This window comes from Elephantulus edwardii, unplaced genomic scaffold, assembly GCF_000299155.1.
Source record: "Elephantulus edwardii isolate Elephantulus edwardi_28Jun2011 unplaced genomic scaffold, EleEdw1.0 scaffold00324, whole genome shotgun sequence".
NCBI lineage: Eukaryota > Metazoa > Chordata > Mammalia > Macroscelidea > Macroscelididae > Elephantulus > Elephantulus edwardii.
This window is the reverse complement of record NW_006400074.1, coordinates 1492519-1511790: the sequence shown is the minus strand read 5'-3', so window position 1 is coordinate 1511790 and position 19272 is coordinate 1492519. Positions and strand designations below refer to the sequence as shown.

Here is a 19272-nt window from a genome sequence, read left to right as displayed (position 1 = left end):
CCACTGACTTTATTATATTGCCAGAGATAGTCTCTTTGAGCACTTCTTATACATTAGTCATCTCGTGAAAGAGTCTTGGCAAATTGGTTTAGAAATTGAAAGGCTGGGAGTTCTTGTCTTGGCTCATTCACAGGGAGGTTAAGTGACATGTTCAGCCCACTGATGAGGAAGCCAAGCCATTTGTGAGCAGATCTGTCTTCAGAAACCCTTAAGTGAGTCTGTATTTGAGTTTCGAATCCACACTGAAGTTTGATGGTACAAGTAGAACTGCCATGTTGTTTTAGGTTGCTGTTATCATATTATCACCCAGAGCATAAATTAAGATTCTTTTCTAGAAAATAGCTTGCACTCTAGTTGGTTAAAATGTCTCTCTCAATGCCATGAAGTCAGAGCTGACTCATAGCTGAAAATCACACAGGAGGAGGCAACCCATCTTTCTCCCGCAGAGCAGCTGGTGGATTTGAACTACCAGAATGGGGCTGCCTTTGGGTTAACACCACAAGTCCCCACAGAATGCACCGTCAGAGCTCCCCTGATTTAAGCTTCTTGTTGTGTACCGTGGAGTCAGAACTGACCCACAGCTGACCCTCTAGCAGGTTTTCCGATGCAGTAAAATTCCACAGGAGGAGATTGCCCATCCTTCTGCCGTGGAGGAGCTGGTGGTTTGACCTGCGTGCCTTTGGGATTGCAGCACAGCTCCTTACAACTAGGCCAGCAGAGCCCCCTATCAAGTTATGTGAGATTTGAGGCAAAGTTTCCAGGAATAGTTCCCAAATGTACAACACAGAACAGAGTTGCAAGGGGGACTATGGCCTCTGCCAGGAACAAAACCAAACAGCAGCAAGCCTACACCCAACCCACTGCTATCAGTTCTGACTCTTGAGGCCCTAATCAGGTTTCTGCAAACCTTGTGAGCAGACCACTTTCTCTTTGTCCTGTGGAGCAGCAGCCTTTCAGGGAGCAGCCCCACAGGAAGTGAGCCAGCCAGGCTTCTGGCCAACAGGGAAGCTACAGACACTTTAGGGACCAGCACAAGAAGCATCTCTGCTGCAGCCTGTTGTTAACATGGTGATCCTTACCCTTGCTTTTCTTCACCCCGCGTCAGGTCCAGGCCCAGATCCAGATCTTGCCCAGCAGTTTATGGTCTGCTCATTCACTCACTGCCCTCAAGCTGGAACTGACTTATCCCTGTCCCTACAGAAGGTTTTCAGGAGACTAATCCTCACAGGAGGACACGCCCTGTGTTTCTCCTATGGAGCCACCCCGTAGATCTGAACTACCATGGAGACCCCACCTCTGGGTTAGCAGCACCACTCCCTACAGATACACCAGCAGTGCTCCCCACACTGTCTCTGTGATGACAAACCAAACCCTTGGTACCAAGTTAATTCACAGCAACTCTGTCAGTCAGAACTGCCATATGGGATTTTCAAGGCTACCGCCTTTGTTGTTGTTGTTGCTGTTATGTGTCATTGAGTCGTCTATGACTCATAAAAACCCTCTGTGTAGGAGCTCTGAACCCTATCCTAACCTGAGCTAATCTCACTGTCCCTGACACATCTGCCCCATTACCACAGAAATGATGTCTTTCTCCAAGGACTGGTCTCTCCTGGCCATGTGCCTAAAGTTTGTAAGACTGAATTTAAAAATCCTTGTCTCCAAGAAACTGTCTGGTTTCACCCTCTCCAGGAAAGACCCGTTTGTTCTCCTAGCCGTCCAATACTCTTCTCCAGCACCACAACTCAAAGGCATCGATTCTTCTGTCATCCTTACTCATTGTCTAGCTCTCTGATGCATAGCAAGTAATTGTGAAGTCCATGGCCTGGATCAGGCACACCTCAGTGTCTAGACTGATATTGTTGCTATCAGCACTGTGGAGAGGTCCCTGACAGCAGATTTTCCTCATGTAACTAATTTTTTCATTTCCTGACTGCTGGTGTCACGAGTGTTCATTGTGGAGCCAAGAAAGCCAAAATTGCTAACAATCCCAATCACTTCTCCATCTAGCATGACACTGCCAATTGGTGGGAATCTTTTGTTTTCTTGATGTTGAACTGTAGTCCATCTTGAAGACTGCAGAAGCAAATAGCTACATCTTTCTCCCACAGAAAAGACTGGTGGGTTTGGACCACCAACCTTTCAGTTAGTGGCCTAACTTAACATGCTAATACTTTGTCAAGGAACCCTGTTACTGATCTGGCTATAGTACTCAGCTGCCAACGAAATTAACTCGGTGACAATGGGAATTCTAGGCTGCTTTTGAAATACAGCTTGCAAGATATCCGTTGTGTCCACTGAGCTGAAGAGAATATCTGTATGGTTTTTAGTTTGCGGAGAGGACTCATAAACTTTTTAATTTCAATTGAATATCAACGAGATGGATTGGCATGGTGACTGCAGTACTGGGTTCCAGTATGTCAGAGATGATGGTGGCACAGGATAAGACAGGGGCCACGTCAACTCTTCACAGTGTCGCTATGAGTCATACTTGATGGCACCTAACAACAATGTCAAGTCATTTAACATATAAAATTATTTCTAACTATTCCTAAGAAGATATCCTTTACGAAATTGAGAGTAGTACCTATGGTTGATAAAAAAAAAAAAAGGGCATTACTTTTAGGACCCTCCTTCCACATCTGTTTATTTTCTCCTCATTTGTTTTATTTCCACCTGTGCCTTCTTCCTATAGGAATGTCCTCCATCTTTTAAATCTGATTTGCTTTTTACTGTGCAGACCTGTAAATGAAGAATCAGAGTGCTCCGAAGTGGACAGTGCTGGCCGGTGGCTTGGTGTCTATGTTAGCAGAACGTCCCCAACACCTGCAGAATCTGTAACCACTGTTAAGTCACTTATCAAGTCATTTGACTTGGGACATCCAGGTATTTAAACTTTTTATTTCACAAACAAAACTTCAGAGCTTGGCTCAGTGTGCCAAGCTTGTCTCTACTGTATGATGGCCCCAGACAATCAGAAGGACTAGTTCTAGATTATTCCATGTATAGCCACTGCTGGCAGGAGCCTGAGATGTGTGGCACGCTCTGACTGAGGCTCCAGTAAGGGAGTGGAGAGAGTGGCTCATGTCTATTACAAGCTTGATTTCCTCTCCCCTCCACCTTAACTCCACTTTCTGCTTGGCCATTTCTTTCTTCTGTGTCTGTCCATTAAATTCAGCTCACTACTTCTGGCCTTATTACTATCTCATGAGAATTAACAAAGTAAGCCCACAGCTTTATCTCCTAGGAGATGGAGTGTTGAATGGAGTCTATATGTGTGGCTTTCTTCTCAGGAACTGGGGCAATTGTCATCGTGCATTGTACTGTGAAGCATTTCTCTACCTTGTATTGTGTGTCAACCCCTGTGCTGATCTGCCTTTCCTGATCTTGATCCATTTCCAGCTTTTTCTGCAATTGTCTTACTGACTGGCAGTCTCTCTTCATTTGGTTCCCCTCAGCCCCCCGTACATATGATCAAAATACTGTTCTATATTTTATGCATGTTGTTATTATGTACACACACATAAAAATAGAAACAGAATGTGCCCTGACTGTACCAGATAAGCCCATTGTGTTTGAAGACTGCAGTAATAGCTAACTCTAGTATGTACCTTATTGTTTTTGCTAAAATAGACCAACTTAGTTAAATTAAGACCAAGATTAAGCTACAAAGATGAAACTATATTAAATCCCTTTAAGTAAATACCATCTGTGAGGATGGGAAATGGGTTAACAATAATGTTTGGTAAGGGCTTTCCTATCCTTCCTTGTCTTGTTTTATTACATTCGTTTTCTTCCATTTCCTCCATCTAAAGCCAAGCCCCATTTAAGGAACTCTTCCCTTGTCACTTCCCAGAAAAAGAAATAGATAAAAGAGAAACATTATACAAAGTATTGTGGAATACTTTCTTAGTCATCAAAAAACAATGGCAAATTAAAACTGGAACAACATACAAATATCGATTTTTCTTTTCTTGACAGGGGGAGTGGGGCAGAATATTTCTGTTCATAAGGTCCCCCGGAGTCCCCTAAGTGGAATTCCAGTGAGGACTGCTCCGGCGGCTGCTGTCTCTCCCATCCAGGTATGAGAGGATTGTCTGTGGTTAGGTGGTACCATGATGACCCTGTGTTCAAGCTACCGCAGAGAAGTGATAACAGACTGATGGCTTTTTTTTCTTTCAAACATCATTATTAATAAGATAATAATAATAATAATAATAATAATTAAATTCCCACCAAAAAACATTCCCCATTGGAGCCTGTCCATGGTCCCATAAGGTTTTCAACATGCAACATTATGATAGATGGAGAAAAGATTGAAGTTGTCAGCAATTTCATTTTGCTTGGATCCATAATCAGCACCCATAGTGGCAGCAGTCACCGAATCAGAAGACGTGTTGCATTGGGGAAATCTCTCAAGGACCTCTCCAGAGTGCTAAAGAGAAAGGATGTCACTTTAAAGACTAAAGTGAGCCTGATCCAAGCCATGGCATTTTCACTGGCTTCCTATGTATCTGAAGGTTGGACAATGAATAAAAAAGACTGAAGAAGAACTGTTGCCTTTGAAGTGTGGTGTTGACAAAGGGGACTTTTGGACTGCCAAAGGAACTGACAAGACTGAACAACCAGAGGCAAAGACTCTGAAACTTCACCACTCTTTGAGTGTATTTTCAGGAGGAACCAATCCTTGGAGAGAGTGATCATGCTGAGAAAGGTGGAAGGTCTGTGAAAGAGAGAAAGAGAGACTCTTAATAAGATGGGTTGACACAGTGACTCCCACAACGGGCTTGGGCAGTGCAGAGAAGCTAGGATGGTGCAGGATAAGGGCAGGCTTCACATCCGCTGTTCATAGGGTGCTATGTGGCAGAGTCAACTTGACCTGACCTAACAACAATAAGATCCCACAGTGACACTGCAAACTTCAGACAATTCTGTTTGCTGCCATTATTTGCTTCCTATAAGATGACACTTTGAAAATTTTCAATTACATAAAAATTGTATTTTTATTAAAATGAGGCTCAAAAAAATCTCAAAGAACTGTTGAATTTTTTCCTTTTTTAAAATACTCCAAGGAGAGAGAATATTTACAACACATAAATTCTCAGAGCACGCTTGGCTTGTTCTGCCGTCTTTGCCATCATCAAAGGGGTTCGGAACCAGTGCTTCTTGAGTGTTTCTAAGTCAAGGGCTTTTAACGCTTTCATACCACTGCTGCTGAGTGAAGATTAATGTCCTTATCAACTTTTCATTTACTGGTCAACTGCTTAATTATTGCACCACTAGCCAAATATTTTGTTCCGTGATATGGGGTTGCTATGAGTTGAAGTAGACTGTGTGGCACTAAACAACATTGTTGTATTATTGTTATTGCTATTGTTAAGTGTCAAATCAAATATATAATTCATAGAGACCCTGTCCTATCCCGTGTCATCTTCACAATTGCTGACACACCGGAGCCCATTGCTACAGTCACTGTGCCAATCCAGCTGGTAGGGAATCTTCCTCTCTTTCGCTGTCTCTCTTGCCTTTCCAAAAATTATTTAGGTGCCATCATGTCGACTATAACTCAGAGCGAACCTATGAACCACAGATCTGAATTTTGCCTTTTCCTACACCATCCTTTCATTCATTCTTGCACATTTTCTTCCCCTGCTGCCTTCCCCTTCCCTTTCCCCTTCAGTACACCCTTGTTCCATATTATCATACATATAATCGTATATTCCTTTCACATAGTTTTTCCTCTCATCTGTTCTAATGTAGTGTTCATTATTTATCCACTCTTTTCCCATCTCTCCCCTGAACCCCGTATCTCTCCTATTTTATATATCAACAGTGTTATGCGGTAATTGGCCTTTTGTGACTGAGATATTTGATTCAACATAATGTCCTCCAGGTTCCCTCATGTTATGTAATTTTTTTAGTTCATTTTTTCCAGTGCTGCATAATATTCCATTTTGTGGAAGTATTGTAGTTTTTCTATCCATTTGTTTGTTGATGGGCATTTGGGTTGCCTCCATGCCTTTGCTATTGTGAATAATGCAGCAATAAACATGGGTGTGCATACGTCCACTTGGGTCGTAGATTTGGTTTCTTTAGGGTATATTCCCAGCAGTGGAATTGTTGGAAATCCCAGAACACCTAATGTGCACGTGTGAAACCTATACCTAGACCAAGAGGCTGTTGTGTGACCAGAACAAGGAAACACTGCACAGTTTAAGATGAAAAAAGGTGTGTGTCAGAGGTTTACTGTCTCTTCATACCTATTCAATATGTATGCTGAACAAAACATTCAGAAACTGGAACTTCATGGAGTAGAATGTGGCCTCAGGATCAGAAGAAGACTAACAACCTGCATTATACACAGCTTTGCTTGCTGAAAGTGAAGAGGACTTGAAGCACTTGTTACAGAAGATCAAAGACTACAGGCTTCAACATTGGTTACATCTCAGCATCAACAAAATAAATATCTTCACCACTAGGCCAACAGGTCATATCATAATAGAATGAAAAAAGATTTAAATTATCAACTATTTCATCTTACTTTAATCCACAGTTAACACCCTTGGTACTAGCAGTTAAGAAATCAAAAGACAAGTTGCACTGAGAAAATCTGCTATCAGGAAGCTCTCGAAAGTACCAAAGAGCAATGATATCAGTTTAAAGACTAAGGTGTCTTGATCCAAGCTATGTTCTTTTTTATTACTTCTTAATACATCCGAAAATTGAATGGAGATTAAGAAGAATTAAAGCCTTTAAGTTGTGATATTGGAAAAGAGTACTGAATATCCCATAGACCACCAATAAAAGAAACTTCCCTATCGTGGAAAAAATGCAACTAGGGTGCTCCTGGAAAGAAACTTCACCTCACATGCTTTAGTCTTGTTGTTAAGACGGGCCAATCTTTGGAGAAGGACATCATGCATGGAAAGGTAAAAAGTCAGAGAAAGAGAGAAAGACTCTCAACAAGATAGACTGACACAATGACTGTAACAAAGGACTCAAGTAAGTATATCAGAGATGCTGATGGTGGCACAAGACAGGACAAAGTTCAGATCCATTGTTAATAGGATCACTGTGAGTTGAAGTTGAGTTGACAGCACCTAACAACAACAACATCCTCCTAGAAGAGGAACCCTTGTGGCATAGTGAGTAATATGTGAGACTGCTAACTTAAAGGTCCATGGTTTGAATCCAGCAGCTGTTCTGTGGGAGAAAAATGAGCAGTCCTTTCCCTTCAAGATTTATACCATAGAATACTCAGGCAGGGGGCGGGGGGTTGTCACCAAGTTGACACTTGATTCTCCCCTTCAGCAGTGGGTTTGTTTTTGCTTGGTTTTATACATCTAAATAAGCTTTTGATCATATTTTTAGATAAGTACTAAGGTTAAGAATACAGTAGCTATTTCTCTGAAATAGTTTCTTGACACTTCTACCTCTTTGCCCCTACCAAGCACCTGTCTACTTAGATGATTATATTTACTATAATAAAAAAATAATTATACAGTGGAAATTGGTTGCTTTCTGGCTAGCCTTACCAACTCTGAGGTCAGCAGAAGCTGCAGAACTGTTGTTTTGTTGTTTTCTTTAGTGATATAAACACTGTTATTCTCTGCTCTTTAAGAACTAATTATCCTTACTGCCAATTTTGCTAGCCATAATTGAGGACTATTAGCTGTAGAAACATTGTTTTCTTCCATGACTGTTTCTAATGTAATAAGTAGCAATGAGTTTTGCCTTATCCATGACTTCTTTGATACTGAGCAAGTCACTTAATTCTTTGGGCATGGATCAACCAGAAAATCTGAAACTTCATTTCTATACTTTAGTGATCCTTTAGAAGTATCATTTGGAGGAAGATTCAGCCTCGTTCAGGACCAGTTTTTTCTTATTTTGCTTTTAATTGTAGTGGAAATATGCATAACAAAATAGACTCCAACTCAGTAATTTCCACATGTACAGTTCCACAACTCAGATTTCATTCTTCATGTTTTACAGCTATTCATGCTATCCTGTTCCGAATCATTCCACACTATTAACAGTCAGCACCCTCTAAGAAAGATATTCTCTTCCCTCCTCCTCCCACTCTTATACTCACTAATAATCTTTGGTTTCTATTTTTTTGCTTATTTCATCTAAGTGCTATCACACAGTGTTTGTCCATTTGTGACTGACTTATTTTGTTGAGCACGACATATTCAAGGGCATCTGTAATATGAATCAGGACTTCATTCTCTTTATGGCTGAGTAGTAGTCCATTGTATGCATATACCATATCTTGTCCATTTATCTTTTGATGATTAATTGGATTGTTTCTACCCATCATGGTTGTGGACATTGGCATCTAGGTTTCTGTTTATGTTCCTGCTATTATTTACTCTGTGTGTACACTTAGGGTTGGCATTATGGCTTAAATGATAGTTCTGTTTGTTCCAAGGTGGCAAAGTAGCCAGATAGTAGTTCAGAACCTCTGCCCTGAAGACACCAGCAAAGATGACAGACAGGGACAAGAGTTCTTCAATCCACAGTTTAAAAATAAAAGATGAACTACTTCAAGCACTGACTCAAGGAAGGGCTTGAACTGAAACAATGACTAGAGAGCAACAGAACCATACAGAGTACAGCTGACCGTCTGGAACAGCTCTCCACGCGGCTTGGGAATCAGGGAATGCAGGGCAGCCACGGCAGCATCCACAGCAGCTGAAGGGGTTGTGTATCTGAACTGAAACATTGAATAAGAAGAGCAAGAGAACGCAGAACCAGAGAGAGCACCGAACAGCCACCTTGAGCAGCTGTCCATGTGCCGTGAGAACCCATTAGGGCAGTGGCAACAGCAGTGTCTACACAGCTGGAAGGTCCAGCCGTATTGAGGTCAGTCAGCATAATGATCTACAGATATCATGTTCTGCATCCTACTTTGATGAGGAGCAGCTGGGGCTGAAAGAGCTTGCAGGCAGCCATCAAGGTCCAACTGCTGGTCTCTCCCTATGTCTCTTCCTCTGTGGATGCACTTAGACACTTAGTCTAAGGGACTGATGGACCACATAAACCTCAGAGTCCTCAGCCTTGAGACCGGAAGAGCTAGATGGTACAACCACTGACCACTCTAAGAGGGATTGCAGCAGAAGATCCTGAACAGAGTGAGGGGAAATGTGGAACAAAACCCAGCAATGCTCTGGCTTCCTGCTCTCAGTCCAGACTGCTGAAATCCCTGAACACATGGCCCTTTGAATTTGGAGCAAAATGCTCTGTGACTGAACTTTGAGCCACACAAAGACAGGCCGGTAGGGTGAACACTCCTTAGAATCGCCAAGCACACAAGCTTGCTCTGCATTTGCAGCATTTGCTCTGGAATAAAGCTGGGAGGGTAAGAAGGGGCAGAATGGAAGGATTAACGTAAATGAGAATCACAGGGAAGAAGTGGAAAGAGTATGATTACTCTTTGGTGTACTCATGGGTGTTAGAGTTTATGTTATAAATCAAGATGTGTATTAGTGGCTGAATAGAAAACCAGTTTGCTTTATAATCTTTCACTCAAATCACAATAAAAAGGAAAAAATTTGTATTTTAAAAAGTAGTGTTTTATACACACACCCAAAGCAGGACCAGCGGGACCAATCCTTAGAGAGAAGCATCATGTATGGGAGGGTGGAGGGAGGACAGCACAAAAGAGGAAGACACTCGACGAGATGGATTAATTCAGTGACTGGAGTAACGGGGGTCGGTGTGTCAGAAACAATAAGATTGGCATAGGACAGAGCAGGGTTTAGGGCTGTCATACATAGGGTCTCTGTGTCGCAGGCAACATGATGGCACATAAAAACATAAATGTAAGCAAGATACTCTTGAATGTAATTAATAGTAACTGCTCCTAAAGCAGAAAAGAACTGGATGATGGTTGTTAAAGATAGACTTTTCATAGACTCTTTCTGTTGCTTTTTAGTATAGTCAGTTGCATTAATTACCTATTAAATAAATGTGTCTTTTGTAAGTCCCCACACACATACCCCTACACCTGCGTTCATGCTCTGCTTGTTGTACAAGTTCACACATGCTGGTTCCTTTGACTTTTCTATAGAGACATTCTGCATACAGCAGTACACAGCCAGCCAGCAAAGGAAGCACTCAGCGCCTGGATCTTCCAGACCTCCCTCTTACAGGTACAGCCCCTCAATTGCTAAGTGCTTCTGACCTATTTTCTTGTTGAGGTAACTTTTTCCCTTTTCTTTACAGAAAACAGAGCTTGGAAAAACAACTAATAACATTTTTCTAAGCAATTTCAACTTGTTATAAGTACATGCTGTAAGGCATTAATCCTAGCACTATCAGCCAGTGGAAGAAAATGGATTTTTTTGCTCACTGTTCTTTTCAGTATCTGTATTAAAAAAACAAAACAAAACATAAAAACTGGTGATCTAACAGAAAGTGCAAATTAGCGAACAGTATCACTAATACCACACGTAAGTAAAATATTACTGAAGATAATTAAAAATGGCTGAAGCCATTGACAGGGAACTACTAGATGTTAAAGCTGGATTCAGAAGAGGCTGTAGTAGAAGGGACATTATTGATGATGTCACGTGGGTTTGGGCTGAAAGCAGAATAATACAGAAAGATATTTGCTTGTGTTTTAATGACCATGATCCACTATGTGGTACAAAGTAAATTATGGATAACCTTGAAAAGAATGTGAATCCCAGACACTTAATTTTGCTCATGAGAAACCTATATATAGAACAAGAATCTGTTGTACCAGCAGACCAAGGGAACACACAGCATGGTTTAAGTCAGGAAAAGCATGTGTCAGAATTGTATCCTTTCTCCTGTTAATTCTGTATACTTAGAAAATAATTTGGGAAGCTAGAGTAAATGAAGAAGAATGTGGCATCAGGACTGGAGGAATTTCATCAAAAACATCTGTATGCAGATGATACAACCCTGCTTGCTCAAATGAAGAGAGCTTGAAGCACTTGCTACAGAATATCAAAGACTTCAATATTAATTACATCTTAAAATCAAGAAAACAAAAATCCTTTCCACTGGGCCAATAGGCAACATTATGATCAATGGATAAAAGACTGAAATTGTCAAAGATTTCCTTTTACTTGGCTCTGCAGTCAACACCCTTGGTAACAGGAGTTAAGAAATTAAAAGACATCTTGCATTGGGAAAATCAGCTGTCAAGGACCTACCCAAGTGTTAAAAGAGCAAGGGAGTCCATTTTAAGACTTAAGTGTACCTGGTCCAAGCAATGGTCTTCTCATTTATTTGCTGTGCATCTTAAAGTTGAGCAGTGAATAAGGATGTTGGAAGAATTGATGCCTTTGAATTGTCATGTTAAAGAAGTGTATTGACTACTCCATGGATTGTCAAACAAATAAATGTGTTTTGGAGAAGGTATAACTAGAGTGCTCCTTAGAGAAAAAGACAGTGAAATTTCACCTCATTTACTTTGGGCATGCTCTCAGGAGGGCCAGTCCTTGGAAAAGGACATCATATTGGGAAAGGCTGAGGGTCAGAGAAAGGAAGACTCCCAACAGGATGAATTGACACAATGATTATAACAGTACCTTCAGGCATATCAGAGATAGTGATAGCACAAAGCAGGGCAAAGTTCACATCTCTTCTTTATAGGGTCACTAAGTTGTAGTCAATTTGAAGTCACATAATAACAACAATATTCAACTATTGGAGAAATTATCAAACTGATTTTTAAAGGTGGCCATCCAATTTTAAATTCATCAGCAGTGGATAAGGGTTCCGCTTTCTCCACAACCTGGCCAACACATCCTAGTTGAGGTGAAGTGGTGAGTCTCACTACAAGGCCCCTGTAGAGCCTTCTGTGAAATACCTGACTGTGCGCCTCCTTTTCTCCAGAAATGGAGGAAAGTATGTCTATACTTTTCCTGAATTCCAGATCAGATATAAACAGTCTTCATGGAGCAAGGTAGAAAACCTGAAGAAAGAACACTAAGCTTCGGAAGAGGGTAGCTGAGTGTGGTTTTCTGACTGAAATGTGGTTTTTAGAAACAATGAAGGAGAGGAAGTAATAACCAGAGAAGAGGAGACACGCCCTTTGGTGGACAGGTTAATTAGTACATGATATCTTCACTGAATTGTAATACCCATTGGTGAAAAGATTGATAGCATCATGTTCCCTGGTATGTTTGGAAGACGTAGAAAGTTGAACACAGAAAAAAGAACTTTTGAATTTTTATTAAATCTGGTAAAGAGGAGGAGCTATCACAGAGAGGAAGACAAAGTAGATGAGAAAAACAGAAGGTCCTCCCTGCTTAAACAGTATTTTGCAAAAGGTAGTGAATGCATAAACATTAAATTCTATAGAGAACTGAGAGTTAAACACACAATTTCCACTGCCCCTACATGCAATCTCAAGATACAGAAAGAACAAAAAACTCACTCAAATGACAAAAGTGAGAGAATCAGGAAAAGAATGGGGAAATACAACACAACAACATTGTCCGTAATTAAAGAGCTCAGGAAAGACAGAAACAAAAATATGAATGAAAGAAAAACTATGCACTAACCAAATAAAAATCATTAAAAGGAAGTAAGAAATTTTAAAAAGGCACAAAAACACCAAACAGAAATATTGCCATTTACAGAGACAACTGAAATGAGAAACACACTAGAAAGATTTAACAATAATTGTAGTTAGGCAGAAGAAAGAATTAGCAAATTAGAGGATAAGATCGTTGAAATTGTAAAAGCTAAAGGGCAACAAGAATAATGGGTCAAGAGTCTAAGCAAAGTTCAGTGTAATTATAGACATCAAGAGCTGTATTAGCAAATTAGAGGATAAGATGGCTGTAATAAATACAACATAGGAATTTCAGAGGAAGATTATGAATAGAAAAAGGGACAGAATGAATGTCTGATTAAATAATGACAGAAAATTTCCATGGTCTTACAAAGGACATTAACGTACAAAATCAAAAGTTCAAAGAATTTCAAGCAGAATAACCTAGATGAGATATACATTGAGAAGCATCATATTCAGTCTTTTAAAAAATACTGATAAGGAGATAATCCTGGAAACAATGAGAGAGAAATCAATAGTCACATACATAAATACTCAAGAAACTTAAATGCTAATTTCTCCTCAGAAACATTGGCATCCAGAGGCAATGATATAAGTACTTTAAAATAAATTGACAACCAATAATACTTTAGACATGCTATCAGGAGCAGTGAGTCCTGGGAGAAGAACATTCACGGTAAGACAGAGATGATAAACAAGGGAACAGGTATTTTAGCTAATTCCTTCAGTGCAGCTTGGACTTGCATATTTATTCCCATTCCCAAAAGAAGGTGGTCCTATACAGTGTGAGAATTATAGAATGATATTATGAATATCATGTGCAAGCAAAATCTTACTGAAGATTATAAAAAATGACTAGAATAGTACATCAGTCTGCCAGAAATACAAGCTGGAATTTGAAAAGGTTGCACCACTTAAGGGTGTCATTGCTGATGTCAGATGGATCATGACTGAAAGCAGAGAGAACCAGAATGATGTCTATTTGTATTTTATCAACTCTGCAAAGGCATTTGATGGTGTGGATCACAACAAATTGTGGCTAATCTCTGGCAGTACACTGTGTATTTAATATTCTTTGCCAGCATCATAATTCATAGACATCAATTCTTTTTTCTTGTTGTTCTTGGCCGCTGTGTTCACAGTAATCCTTCCCAGTTCCTGTGAGCAGTTGTGGATCAGGGCTTTATGATCTACAGGGTTTTCATTGACCAAATCTCAGGAGTGGATCATCAGGCCTTTCTTCCTAATTTAGTCTGGAAGTTCCAAAGAAACTTGATCAACATCATAACAACACGCAAGCATCCAGTCAATAGATAGATGGTGACTGTCAATGATGTATATTGGTCATGACTCAAACTTGGGCCTCCTGCAAAGAGGTTAGAAGTTTACCACTGAGCCACCACTGCCTCACAATTAGACACCAACAAAAATCCACTGTCAATTTCAACTCACAGCAACCCACAGCGCATAGAGTTTCCAGGACCATAAGTCTTTAAAGAAGCAGACTGCCTTTCAATTAAGGAGCAGCTGGTGGATTTGAACCACCAGCTCTTCACTTAGCAACATAGTGCTTAACCACTGTGTCCAAAAGCCCCTTTAATTGGAAATAAGAAAGCCCAAAGTCACTGGCCTGGAGTCTAGTTCAACTCATAGTGACCCTCCATCTGGTTTCTGAGGCTGTAGATCTTTGTGGGTGGAAATGATTCATTTCATCTTCCTTCCAAAGAATTGCTGGCAGGTTGTGACATGCTCCCACCACAGCCCCTTAATTGTAAAATGAGCCTATTAATTTATGTAAGCAGCCTTGCCTGAAGAATTCTATTCCTATATGCATTTTTTTAAATCCAGAAATTGTGAAACACTATTTTTTCCTCCCCAAGTCTACCAGTTGCTCCATGGAAGAATGATGGGCACTCTCTTCCCTCTGAAAATGCACTGGAGGGTCAGCTATGAGTTGGTTCCAGCCCGACGGCACACAACAACAGCATACTTGAAAATAAAAATATGATGACCAATAAAATTTCTCTTCTTGTGAAATGAGTGATTATAATGTTATTCACACAGATCTTCTTAAAGGAAGGGCTGAGGACCTGAAGCCAGACGTTTACCTCCGGAAGAGCCCCTCGCTTGAATCACTGAGCCGGCCCTCTTCACTGGGCTTTGGTAATGCAAGACTGCTGAGTTCTTCCACCAGGGCATTGAAACCACAAAGCAAACTCAGGTATCACCTTTTAAACAGGAGAATAAAGGAAAATACTCCAGCCGTTGGGTTGACAATTTTGGGTTCTTCCTTCTGTTTCATAACCTGTGGTCACTCTATTTCAACAAATAATTCCTGACTGAATGATTGTAGCACAGTACTTAACTTCAGCAGGTATAATTGGAAGACATTAGACCATAGGATCATGAAAAGTGGATTAAAGGGCCATAAAAATAGTATAAGCAAAGTTGTTTATTGAATCCAGAAGGCCAATAGGAGGAAGAAGCTGTTCTGTGGAGGATAAGGTACAACCTGTAGCATGATAGTCAGGGAACTGTCATTTGACTGGACCAGTGTGTGGGCTTCATGAGGCCAGGGAGCTGGCATACATATGTACATTAAGCTGCCAGTCAATATTTATTGGATGTGACAATTTGTCAGAATAAGAAGATTATACTTATTTTGGTAAAGCAGTTGTTACTGTGCACCACCGAATCAGAACTGACCCATAGCTGACCCTCCACAAGGTTTTCAGAGGCAGTAAATTGGATGCAGAAACTCCCCATCTTTCTCCCACCATAGCAGCTGGAAGATTTGAACCAGGTGCCTTTGGGTTGGCACCACAACTTCTTACCACTAAGCAAGGGAACCCTTAAATCTATGACATTTTTTGTTTTGTTTTGCAATAGTAATCTAGCAAGATTGAAGCTTTTGGGTCTAGTGGGAAAGCAGCTCAGCTAGGAGTTGATTCTGACTTGATGGCATATAACAACAATATTGGCCCTGTGCTCTTAGGTAAGATTAATCAGAAAACTGTGACATATGAGAAGGATTTGGAGAGGGATTTTGAAGTTCATATTGAAAGAAAACTTTAGCAGTGATGTGAAGAATGGAATGTGAGGAGAGGGTAGTGACATTTGCAGTACTGGTCACCAGGAACATGTCCTTCTTCTGCTGTCTCCTCCCTTTTCAGTGCTTCTGATCACTTGGGCTCCTGAAAACTTTTCTGAGCTGCTTCCTTTATTCTTATTCTCTTGCTTGCTTCCTTCTTTGAGAAGGATTAATCTTCTTTTTGAAATTATTATTATTCATTTTAATGAAAGTTTACAGAGACTTTGGATTCCCATTCATTCATTGTTGCACTTTTCTCCCTGCCCACCCCCTCTCCCCCAATTAGCTCTTCTCTTTGAAAAGTAAAAGAAAAATTCTTTCATTGTTATACAATCTCTCCTCCCAAGTCCACTCCACTATGCAGCCTTCATTCTGGACTCCTGTCGTGACAATAATACCTAATCATATGTTGTTGTTGTTGTTAAGCACCATCGAGTTGCAGGCGACTCATAGCGACCCTATGAAGGAGAGTCCTTGACGCTTGGGTGCCTTTCTTCCTCTCTCCAGGTTCATAGGATTTCCGGAGGCAAGCTATTATGGAAGTGGATGCCACGCCTCCTTCCAAACCTAATCATATATCCCTTTTAAATAGTTTTCTCTCTCATCTGTTTCAATGAAGTATACATAATTTATTCCATCTTTCTCAGTGCCCCCCCCTCGATGTCAGCCCTGTTTTACAACAGTGGCACTATACAGTATTTGTCCTTTTGTGACTGAGATATTTCACTCAGCCTAATGTTCTCCAGGGTCATCCATTTTGTATAATATTTCATGAGTTCCTAGTTTTTTAGTGCAGTGTAGTATTCCATTGTGTGAATATACCACAGTTTTGCTACGCATTCGTTTATTGATGGACGCTTGGGGTGTTTCCAACTCTTTGCTATTGTGAACAAAGCTGCGATAAACATGGGTGTCCATATATCTGCTTGGGTGGCAGTTATGGTCTCTTTGGGATATATTCCCAGTAGTGGGATTGCTGGGTCAAATGTAATCTCTATTTGCAACTTTTTGAGAAAGCACCATACTGCCTTCCACAGTGGTTGTACCATTTTATACTCTCACCAACAGTGAATAAGGGTTCCTGTTTCTCCGTTACCTTGCCAGCATTTGATGTTTGCTGTTCTGTTAAATTTTGCTATTCTGACTGGGGTGAGATGATATCTTATAGTTGTTTTGATTTGCATTTTTCTTATAGCTAAGGATTTTGAACATTTCTTCATGTGTTTGTTTATCGTCTGAATGTCTTCTTTGGTGAAATGTCTGTTCATATCCTGTGCCTATTTTTCAGTTGGGTTGTTTACATTTATCTTGTGGTGCTTGAGTATTTTATGAATTCTAGATATAAATTCCTTATATGACATGCCATTACCAAACATTTTTTCCCAGTCTGTGGCTTCTCTTTTCACCCTATTGGAGAAGTTTTTGGATGTGCATAAGAATTTGATTCTTAGAATGTCCCATTCATCTGTTTTATCCTCTCCTGGTTGTAGATTTTTATGGATACTTGGAAGACTGTTGATGTTGTGGATCAGGACTTCTGGAGTTCTTCCAAGCTTTTCTTTAATGAAGTTTATAGTCCTGTTTTAGTCCTAGGTCCATGATCCAATTTGAATTGTTTATTGTGTATGGTGTGGGATATTGCTTGAGTTTTCTGCAGATAGTTTTGCAATTTTGCCAACACCATTTGTTAAAAAGGCTGTCGTTTCCCCACTTAACTGATTTCATTTCATTGTCAAAAATCAGTTGACCATAGGTAGATGGGCTGATTTCTGAATTCTCAATTCTATTCCATTGATCTATGTGTCTGTCATTGTACCAGTACCACGCTGCCTTGACCACCACGGCAGTGTAGTAGGATTTTAAATCGGCGTGAGATGCCTCCTATCTTGTTTCTCTTTTTAAGAAGTGCTTTGCTTATTCGGGGCTTCTTTTATTCCAAATGAAATTGGAGGTTGCCTTTTCCATCTCGTTGAAGAATGGAATTGGTATTTGTATTGAGAGTGCATCGAACGTATAAATTGCCTTTGGTATTATTGTCATTTTCACAATATTGAGTCTTCCTATCCATGAGCAAGGGATATTCTTCCACTTCTCCAGGTCTCTTTTTGTTTCTTGTAATAATGTTTTGTAATTTTCTTTGACTAGATCCTTTGTGCTTCTGGTTATATTTACTTCCAAGTATTTAATCCTGTGATTAGCTATTGTGAAGCATATTGTTTTTCTTAGTTCCAATTCTGTATTCTCTTTGTCACTGTAGAGAAATTCAACTGATTTTTGTATGCTGATCTTATATCCTGCCACTTTGCTGAATTGGTCAACCCTGTCCCGTAGTTTTCTTGCTGAGAAAACACTAAAGTTTGTCTTGCCAGAAAGCCCTCTCAGAACATAACTGTCTGTATTCTGCAACTTCTCTTCTGATGTAAGATGTGGGATCACCTTGCACAGAACAATTGAGTCTTTGTTCTCCAGTCTAATATTCTGTTGCTCTTAATTTCTGCCTGCCATAGTTAATACTGGAGAGATCAGCATTCTTTCAGTCTTCCTGCTGGCTCTGTCCATTTCTGTTCCTGTATTTCTGTACGTGGGGTTGGGGAGAGGAGTACTGTCCTGAACCACTGTAAGAGTGTCATGTTGGTTTCTTGATATCTGTAATTTAGTAGAAGAAATGCATCCTGGAAGTGCGCACAGCTAAATCCTTGGCTGCTACCCCAAAAGTTGACATTTCAAACTCACCTGGAAGAAAAGAAATGAGGCAGAAAAAAAGACTTTGCAATCTGCTTCCCTAAAGATTCCAGTCAAAATAATACTGTGGTATGGTTATACTCTGTCACATGTTGTCTGTAAGAGTCAAAAGTTACTCAACAATACCCAGCAATAACAACATGATGGGAGAAAGTTGGTATTGTGTGACCCTTCCTAATATTTGAGTACTTTCCACTAGCAAAAGAATTAGCAGAGATGTCCTGAACATTGAGGATGTGATTTTGTTCTTGGAAGTCTAAGGTTTAATTCTTACTAAATCAGGCACTCAGAATTGAGCTACAGAATGTGGTTATCATCTCCAGAATGTGCAATGTCCCTCTTCTAAGTCTTACTATTGTCCCCCTATTTCTTCTCATCTTTCTCTTCTCCCATGAGAATCTAATCTTGTTCTTAATATGTCCTATCAACTTATCTTTTGCATGCTGTTTAGATGGAAGGGTGCTGCCTTGAAACATACATAATGTTTTTGTATAGTCTTCTTGGTAGCTGGCATTGTGTTGGCTCCAAATCATGGCAAACTTAAATAAATAGCAGAACAAAATGTTACCCAGGGTCTTGAAGTCCCTGTAATTGTTGGTATGTTTGTGTCTATTTCACCTACTGTATCAGTCTGTCTATAGAAAGCTATATTTAACCCAAATGATTTTCTAAATAAGTGAATGAATGAATGAATGGCCATCTGGATGACATAGACTTCTGAAAAAAACCAATCTCTTTCTAGACTACAGATAGCCAAAAATGATGATCTTTTTTTAATTCCATGTTGTTGTTGTTTGTTGTTGTTATGTGCTGTCGAGTCGCCTGCGACTCATAGCGACCCTATGTACAACAGCCCTAAACTCCGCTCTGTCCTGTGCCAATC

General features: G+C 40.2%; 1 protein-coding gene across 2 annotated transcripts in view; it reads left to right on the top strand.

Moving 5' to 3' along the window:
- SPECC1 (sperm antigen with calponin homology and coiled-coil domains 1) overlaps positions 1-19272 on the top strand; it is a 291889-nt gene that overhangs the window by 177643 nt on the left and 94974 nt on the right. For both annotated transcript variants that reach the window (XM_006901390.1, XM_006901389.1), the window contains 4 exons: positions 2738-2883; positions 3979-4079; positions 10073-10154; positions 14621-14777. In XM_006901390.1, the coding sequence (XP_006901452.1) occupies positions 2738-2883; positions 3979-4079; positions 10073-10154; positions 14621-14777 (486 nt within the window). The remainder of the gene's footprint in view (positions 1-2737; positions 2884-3978; positions 4080-10072; positions 10155-14620; positions 14778-19272) is intronic.